Source organism: Ochotona princeps, chromosome 15, assembly GCF_030435755.1.
Source record: "Ochotona princeps isolate mOchPri1 chromosome 15, mOchPri1.hap1, whole genome shotgun sequence".
Taxonomy (NCBI): domain Eukaryota; kingdom Metazoa; phylum Chordata; class Mammalia; order Lagomorpha; family Ochotonidae; genus Ochotona; species Ochotona princeps.
Window position 1 is genome coordinate 52,459,195 of NC_080846.1, and position 9,297 is coordinate 52,468,491.

The 9,297-nt window shown below is 49.2% G+C and overlaps 1 protein-coding gene across 4 annotated transcripts in view; it reads left to right on the forward strand.

Moving 5' to 3' along the window:
• BIN2 (bridging integrator 2) overlaps window positions 1-8,664 on the forward strand; it is a 40,262-nt gene extending 31,598 nt beyond the window's left edge. For 2 of the 4 annotated variants that reach the window (XM_058673086.1, XM_058673088.1), the window contains exons 10-12: window positions 3,249-3,963; window positions 6,818-6,901; window positions 8,229-8,664. In XM_058673086.1, the coding sequence (XP_058529069.1) occupies window positions 3,249-3,963; window positions 6,818-6,901; window positions 8,229-8,258 (829 nt within the window). In that variant the 3' untranslated portion in view covers window positions 8,259-8,664. The remainder of the gene's footprint in view (window positions 1-3,248; window positions 3,964-6,817; window positions 6,902-8,228) is intronic. The other 2 variants (XM_036492496.2, XM_058673087.1) reach the window with 2 other exon arrangements.
• Window positions 8,665-9,297: the final 633 nt, after the last annotated feature.

Consider the following 9,297-nt stretch of genomic DNA (forward strand, 5'->3'; position numbering starts at 1 on the left):
CCTTCCCTACTTACTTTCTCTTCTTGCCTTCACCAAAGGTAACCATTATGTTAAATTTATTATTTATTTTTCCATGCATATGATTTAAAAGATTTATTTATTTTTATTGGAAAAGCAGATATACAGAGAGAAGACGAGATAGAGGCAGATCTGCCTGATGATTTACTCCCCAAGTGGTTGCAATGGTGGGAGCTGAGCTGATCTGAAACCAGGAGCCAGGAGCTTCTTCTGGGTCTCCCACGCGGGTGCAGGGTCCCAAGGCTTTGGGCCATCCTCGACTGCTCTCCCAGGCCACAAGCAGGGAGCTGGATCGGAAGTAGAGCAGCTGGGACATGCAGTGGCATCCCTACAGAGGGATGGCAACAGAGGCAGCAGCTCTGCCTCCTGTGCTACAGCACTGGCTCGTTTTCCATGTTCTAAACTTTGAGATAAATGCACTCACACTGTGCCTGTTCTTCTGTAACTTCTTGTTCTTAATACTGTTTGTGCGATGTGTCCTTGTTGCTCTATTTGCTCGCTGTGCCCTTTCCATGACTGTGATGGATGTTATTGTGTGCCTCATCCTTGTGCATTCCAGTTGGTTTCCAAGTGTTTGCTGCTATAAATACTGTTGTGATGAACATGTTTGATATTCCTCCTTGTAAATATGAGCAGGATTTTCTTTGGGGTCTGTCTCTGAGGTGAAATTGCTGAGTCACAGGTCACTGGGCCTTCTTCAGCCTTTCCAGAAATTCTGAAGTGATTGCTCAAGTATGCAAGCCACTAGCAGTGAGTAAGAGGCCCCATGGCTTCACATTCATGGTACATGTGAACTTCTTAATGCTTCCAAGTTCATGGCTTTAACAAGGGAATATATATGTTTTTTGCAGTTTTAAATCACAGTAGCCAATTATCATGAACACATTTTCATGTTATTAAGCATTCAAAATTGCTCTTCTGTGTGAATTTATCTTTTTCTCACCTTTCTGTTAACTTTTTTCTGTTTGTTTTTGTTCTGTTTTCTCTTTAGTTATTTCATATAAAATCATTACTTTTAATGTTTCTTACAGAGGAGAGGGGATGGGGATTGCAGACGGCCTCTGGCAGGGAGGGAGAGGGTCAGAGAATGGAAAGGGTGAGAGATGTGTCTGCAGCAGGGTGGGGGATGGGAGATGGGGTGGGGCAGGGGGCAGAAATGGTCTTTTGTGTTGCCTCAGAGGCCTCCATTACGGGGCTCGGGGTTGGGAGGATATTTCCCAGACCTCACACTCATGTACATCAACGGGTGCTGCGGCCTGGCGCAGCTGTCTTCGTCCAAACCAACTCTCATGGGCGCTGGAAGGTACAGTGGCGCAGCTGGGGAGACCTTATGAACCCCACTAGGCTACACCCCAGATCTGGTTTCCACGGGTGCCTCAGTCTGGCCCAGCCCACCCCATCCTGTGCTGCAGTTAGATCTTGCCAACCCACAGCCCTGGCTTTCATTTTTACCAGCAGGCGTAGCTGCCTAGTCAGGTGGAACCCTGTGGACTCCTACCAGCCCAATCCCCAGACCTGGCTCTCGTGTGGTGGCGGTTGCAGTAGCGACCCAACCCTCACTCTCTACGCCTGCCCTGAGCTTTGGTTTTACTGATAGGTGCAGTTGACCTGACCATGTCCACCCTCAGACCCAGCTCTTACACTTCCCAGAAAATATCATGGCATGGACAGGGAAACCTCCAGAAACCCTACCAAGCTGGCTCTCTAATCTGGCATTTGTTCACATCGGTGGGTGCTGCTTCAGGCCTGGCCCACTCTCCTGACATGAAAGTGCTTATTCTGTGGAGGTCTCCAGCAGCTATTTTATATATCTTAGTAACCCTCAGTGGCCTCCCCTGACCTGTTGCTAGTATGGTGCGCAACCATGGGACTTGGGGCTCAGCACCCTTGCATAGCCCTTGTCCAGCGGCTCACACAGCCTTGGCAGGCTCCCCCAGTCCTGCCTATGCACAGCCGTAATTTTTTGTTTTGCTTTGTCTTTTTAAGTTCAAAGGTAGAGTGACAGACAAACAGGGAAATAGATTTTCCTTCTACTGGTTCACTCCTCAAATGCCTGCAACATGCAAGGCCTGGCCAGGCCGAAACCAGGAGCTTGAATTCCATCTGGGTCTTCTGTGGGGGGGCAGGAACCCAACTACTTGAGCCAGTATCTGCTGCCTCCCAGGCTGCACTGTAGCAGGAAACCGGAATGAAAAACAAAGCCTTTTACTTATATTGGTGATAAGGAATGTCTACACCTCCACAACTATATTGCTTCTGGATGTGAAATCATGTAATTATTACTGCTATTATATTAAGTGCCATAATTTCAATAAAGCAAAATGTACATATGAAAAAAAAAAGCCAGGACTCAAACCCAGTATAGGATGTGAACATCCCAAGTAGGATTTTGACCACTATCCCAAATGCCCACTCCACCTTTACATACTTTTAAGTCAGGAAAACCAGGCTGTAGTTAAATAGTATAGCTCTTTTTAAACTTTATAACAGAAGTGTAATTGCCAATTATACAAACTTTCCAGAATCGTTTTTAAAGATGTATTTATTGGGCCCGGCGGCGTGGCCTAGCGGCTAAAGTCCTCGCCTTGAATGCCCCGGGATCCCATATGGGCGCCGGTTCTAATCCCGGCAGCTCCACTTCCCATCCAGCTCCCTGCTTGTGGCCTGGGAAAGCAGTCGAGGATGGCCCAATGCATTGGGACCCTGCACCTGCATGGGAGACCCAGGGGAGGTTCCTGGTTCCCGGCTTCGGATCGGCACACCGGCCCGTTGCGGCTCACTTGGGGAGTGAATCATAGGACGGAAGATCTTCCTCTCTGTCTCTCCTCCTCTCTGTATGTCTGACTTTGTAATAAAAATAAATCTTTAAAAAAAAAGATGTATTTATTGGGAAGATTTTCAGTGAGAGAGAGACATACTCGCCAGGTGGTCGAAATGACTGGGCTTAGACCAGGCCAGGAGCCAGGAGCTTCCTCGCAGTCCCCCATGTGGGTGTCAGGGACCCAGCCACTTGGGCCGTCTACAGAGAGTTGGCTTAGAAGTAGAACAGCCAGGACACACACTGGTGCCCCTGTGGGATACTGGCATCTGTGCTACACTGCCAGCCCCTCAGATCATTTTATGTTGGCTTATTCTGTTTTAATGTTTGGCACATGCGCATGTTACATTTTGGATATTTCAGTTACTTCCAGTCTTTAGCTCCTCTGAGTTTGAATCCCTTCCTCTTTTAGTAGCAGCAGGCGCTCTTTGGTCATCTCGGCGCCAGTTCGAACATCTACAGCCTCCAGCCCTCTCACCCCACCTACCAGCCCCTCTGCATGTTCCTTGACCGGAGAGACGGAGTCTGTCTCAGCAAGTGAAGAGGAGCTGGCAGCTGATGCAGCCCAAGGGGAAGACAACAAAGATGAGAAAGTGGCCGAGGAAGGGTTTGAAGTAAGCTCTTCGGAGGAGGAAGAGCCTCTGCCCGCCTGCAATGGTCCAGCTGAGGCCCAGCCCTCTCCCACCGCTGAGGGTGGCCAGGAGGAGGTTCTCCCTGCCTCCCCAGCTGCATCACCAGACACAGCCCAGACCCCTTCCGAGCAGCCTTCTTCCTCAGTCCCAGAGGTTGTCCTCCGAACCCGCGCCTCAAGTGAAGGAGCTGAACAGCCAAAGAAGAGAGGTTCTATTCAGAGGACCTCCGCACCACCAAGCAGGCCACCTCCTCCCCGAGCCACTGCCAGCTCCAGGCCCTCCTCAGGGAACGTTCCAGCCTCCGGAGGGGCTTCACCCACTAGCCCCAGAGCCTCCTTGGGGACTGGGGCTCCAAGTCCTAGGGCCTCCTTAGAGGCCTCTCCTCACCCAGAGCCGCCAGAGAAGCCAAACAGAGTTCCTGAGACCAAAGAAAAGGAAGATGCCCAAATTCCAAACCCAGAGGAACTTTGTGCTTCCCCCACCCTGGTCTCTCAGGTAAGAATTGGTGTGGTTGGGTCCTTATTCGCTTCCATAACCTTTATGTAGCTCACCTTCTCTGTGATCAGGATGCCCGTTGAGAAGATGTTGCTGTATTGTAGTCGCAGCACTCTAGGATGCCTCATTTTGGCACTAGAGATTGTTTCATGTCTTCCTAGCAACTACGTTGGTATTCTACCTTGGAATGACTGACTTCTGCAAAGGGCTGATCTCTAGTATCATTATAGCATATTCTTACTAATATAAATAAATGGCGTTCTGAGCTTTACTTTTACTATAGGGTCGTGTGTGTGTTTGTGTGCGCGCGCGTGTGTGTGTGTGTGTTAGGGGTGGTAGGGACAGTTCTTTCTTCTGTTTATCACACCTGTGGCTATGGCAAGCCAATCCTAAAAACTGGCAGCAATTTTGCAGGGTATATCTTTTTTGATGAGAGGAACCTAGACATGGAAACACTGAGGAAGAATGGCTTTTAAAAAAAACTTTAAAAAAGAAGATAAAAGATTTATTTGAAAGGCACACAAGGGTCATGGGAATGACAGAGAGGTCTTCCGTTCACAGGTTCACTCCCCCAAATGGCTATGATAGGTAGGACAGGGACAGGTCGAAGCCAGGAGCCTCTTCCAGGTCTCCACATGGGCTGTCCTCCACTGCTTTTCCAGGTACGTTGGCAGGAAGCTGGATCAGAGGTGGGGCAGCTGGGACTCAAGCCAGTACCCATAGGAAATGCTGGTGCCACTCGTAGCGACTTTATTCGTTGTGCCACAGTGCCAGTTCCCTACTTGCTTTGATCCATGTTTTTCCAAGAGCCTGAAGAGGCAAGGAACCTAGAACTGAAAATTTTCCCAAAAGAACCTCTTATGCCCTGCCCCTCCGACTGCCTGTGGTGTGTTAGGGTCACCTAAGGGTGAGAGCTGCTGTGCACCTGTTATGCCCCTGCCCCTCCGACTGTCTTGTGTTAGGGTCACCTAAGGGTGGGAGCTGCAGTGCACCTGTTATGCCCCTGCCCCTCCGACTGTCGTGTGTTAGGGTCACCTAAGGGTGGGAGCTGCAGTGCACCTGTTATGCCCCTGCCCCTCCGACTGTCTTGTGTTAGGGTCACCTAAGGGTGGGAGCTGCAGTGCACCTGTTATGCCCCTGCCCCTCCGACTGTCGTGTGTTAGGGTCACCTAAGGGTGAGAGCTGCAGCGCACCTGTTATGCCCCTGCCCCTCTGACTGTCGTGTGTTAGGGTCACCTAAGGGTGAGAGCTGCAGCGCACCTGTTATGCCCCTGCCCCTCCGACTGTCGTGTGTTAGGGTCACCTAAGGGTGGGAGCTGCAGTGCACCTGTTATGCCCCTGCCCCTCCGACTGTCTTGTGTTAGGGTCACCTAAGGGTGGGAGCTGCAGTGCACCTGTTATGCCCCTGCCCCTCCGACTGTCGTGTGTTAGGGTCACCTAAGGGTGGGAGCTGCAGCGCACCTGTTATGCCCCTGCCCCTCTGACTGTCGTGTGTTAGGGTCACCTAAGGGTGAGAGCTGCAGCGCACCTGTTATGCCCCTGCCCCTCCGACTGTCTTGTGTTAGGGTCACCTAAGGGTGGGAGCTGCAGCGCACCTGTTATGCCCCTGCCCCTCCGACTGTCTTGTGTTAGGGTCACCTAAGGGTGGGAGCTGCAGCGCATTTCTTCTTCTCCTTTTTTCTTTTTTTGAAAGGCAAATATAAGATCTTCATTTTCTGATTCATTCCCCAAATGCCTGCAGCAGTTAGGGCTAGGCCACACTGAAGCTCAGAGTCCAGAACTTCCAAGTGAGTGGCAAGTATCCAAGTCCTTGAGCCATCCACTGCCTTCCAGGGTGCGTGCTGGCAGGAAGCTGCATGAAGAGTGGAGCGGCTGGGACTCCAGCCGGGCACTCTGATATGCGATATGGACATCTTAGGTAGTGCCTGCTCCTGCAGCGCATCCTTGAGGAAGGTTTATCTCAAAGCAGTAAACTGCAGGTTTTAAAATTTTTATTCCCAATGCCTGGGACCGGACTAGGTCGTACACTCAGTCTAGATCTCGCCGGTGAGAGCCACCACCACTGCCTCCAGAGGTCTGCATCAGCAGGAAGTTGCAGTCAGTAGCTGGAGCTGGGAATTGAACTCAGGGACTGCAGCGTGGGACGTGGGCATTGTTAACCGCTGGGCCCAATGCCTGCTCCAAATAGTGGTTTAAAGACCTCACAGGAGCAGGCACTTAGCATAGACGTTAAGATAGCACCTGCTACTTGAGATACCATATCAAATACCACGTATGTGGGAGACTTGGATTGAGTGCTGGCTCATGGCTTGAGCCAGGCCCAGCTCTGGCTATTCTGGGCATTTGGAGCGTGAACAAGCAGGTAGAGTATCTCCCATTGTCTTTCTTTGTCTCTTTGCCTTATAAAATGAAAAAAAATTTTTTTAAGATGTGTATATCACAGAAACCACACAGTGTCTGATGATGGAAACACCTCTGGAGTCTGAATTTGGTTTCCTGTCCCAGCAAGTCACTTTGCCTTTAAGCCTTGGTTTGTTTCTTTATTTAAGATTTATGTAGTTTTTATTTGCAGGCAGATTCACAGAGATAAGGAGACACAGAAATATCTTCCATCTGCTGGTTCACTCCCCAAACGGCCACAATGGCTGAAGCTGAGCTGATCTGGGAGCTTCCAGTGGGTCCCACGGACTTGAGCTGTCCATAAGAGGCAGCTGGGAGCCCATATGGGATGCCAGCACTGCAGGATGAAGGATTAACCTATTAGATCACCACTATGTAAGACAAGTGTAAGACACAAAAGACTTGTAAGCCAAGAGGCTAGGAATGTTGAGCCCTCTCACTGTTCTTGTTCTAGGATCAAGACCTTGAGCTTCAGGCTTCTGCAGGTCCAGGAGAAAACACCACGGCGCCTGAGCCTCAACAGGAGGTAAGGTACCAGGTATACCGAGAGCAGACAGGGTGGTAGCACTGGGCCTGGTGGTCAGGGGTTTGGTTCCCAGCTCCTCCCTCACTGCTGGCTACACTGGGAAGAGAAACCCAGCAGAGAACAGAATTCCAGGTGGGAGCCAAAGAAAACAGAATGAACTGGGACTCCATGGTACCTCTGTGCCCATTTCCTAACACCGAACCTTAAACTAACCCTGTCTCCTCAGTATTTGTGTAACTGCATCTGTGCTTAAGTTCATAAATGAGTGAAGAAATACAAAAACATACAGAAAGGCCCTAGGTATGTTATATGCTTTATACATAAGGGGTTTTAAAAGTGTGGAAAATGTGCATATGTTATGAAAAAACTAGATTTCAAATTTTTTTGCACCAAAATAACCTTACCTCTTAATTCTATCTTCCATGAACTTCTAGAAGTTCTCATATGCATAATATCTTTATACACACACACACACAGAGAACGTACAGACACAGACACATACATACACACACAGACACACACAGACACACATACACAGACTCATACACAGACACACACATACACAGACACACACACACAGAGAGAACATACAGACACATACATACACACACAGACACACACAGACACAGACACACACATACACAGACACACACATACACAGACACACACACACAGAGAGAACATACATACACAGACACACACATACACAGACACACACAGACACAGACACACACATACACAGACACACACATACACAGACACACACACACAGAGAGAACATACAGACACATACATACACACACAGACACACACAGACACACACATACACAGACACACACATACACAGACACACACATACACAGACACACACATACACAGACACACACATACACAGACACACACACTGTAGCAAAATAATACAGAACAGGAACATAAAGTGGAGCCCGGAATTAGGCAAGTATGCAAAAATGTATTCTAGAAAATAAACTTACTAAACATGAACCACAAATTGGCTCCAGACTTCCCAGCATCCAAGAGGAGAAAAACTTGCTAAGTTCACCCAGTTTGTAGTGGCAGATCCTCATGAGAACACCATTCCTGCTACAAAGATGAAGAGGCTCTTGTGGCTTTTCATCAGGAGATGACAGATGACATAGTGAACGCTGTCAGCCACAAGTGTCCGGTGATCCGAGCCCCGATTTCATGTTGCTCCCCCCATTCCATGGAAGCCAGGAGCATTCCCTGAAGTACAGCCCAGAAGCAGAGTGAGTGTTTCCACCCCTTGGGTGAGTGGTGGGAGCACAGATCAGCATGTGATGTGATCATGTTTCCTTTCCAGGTGTCCACAAGTCAGACTGCAGAGCCCTGAGAGAAACTGCCAGGACGCCCAGTCCACGCGTGCCTCCCGGGAGCCGCTCCTCGGCCAGAGGGGCAGAAGAGCCAGCACACAGCTCTAGGCTCTCAGCGTGGCAGCTGGTGGCCTCTGTCGACCCGGCACTAAGGGAGGCTAAGCAGCAGGCAGACGTGGCAAAGAGAATGTTAGATTCCAGGAGTATTTAATGTACATTTTAGCATTGTTCAAAGAGAAAGGTTTTATGAATTAAAATGTGGCTATTGATTGTGACTATAAAAAGCCACAAAATCTGTACACAGACACGTTATGATATGCACACTCAGAGGCTAGTGAACAAATCTTTCACTTACCACTCATTTTGCAAGACTTAAAAGGACAGATGTTCAGTTCTTAAATAAAGTAGGATTTGGCTCTGTTTGGACTCTTTGTTTGACAGTGCGGTGTGCTGTTTTCACTCAGGCAAGGTTACACATTCTGCCCCAAGCTAAAAAGGTTTCAGTCACTTCCCTGACCCCGGCTTGCCAGACCTCCTGGCTACAGTTTCTTCTGTTTGTTTTGTTTGTTTGTTTGTTTAATTTCAGAGCGAGAAAGAGCTTCTATGTGCTGGTTTCCTCCCCAAATGGCTGCAGTGGCCAGGCCAGAGCCAGGAAACAGGATTCAATTGTGGTCTCCTGTGTGGGTGGCCGAGGCACAAGCCATCACTACTGCCTCCCTCCAGGCTCCGTGTGGCTCCAGAGCCAGGGCTCACACCCAGGTACTCTGGTGTTAACCAGCAGGCACACCTGCCCCTGAAGGAGCCCCAGTCTCTCCATCCACATCTGTTACCAGTGAGCACACTGGCTGGGCAAAGGGGTCAATGTGTATTTTAGACCCATTTATAGTGCCAACAACCTAGTACTTGGTGTATCAATAGGGATCTGGGCTGGATGAAGGAAGATATGAAATTCAAAGGAAAAGGATGCCAAGTATAATAATAACATAGTAGGACTAGCATGGAATTTGGAGTCAAAAGTCCTAAGATTTGGGCCCAGCGCAATGCTTCAGTGGCTAAATC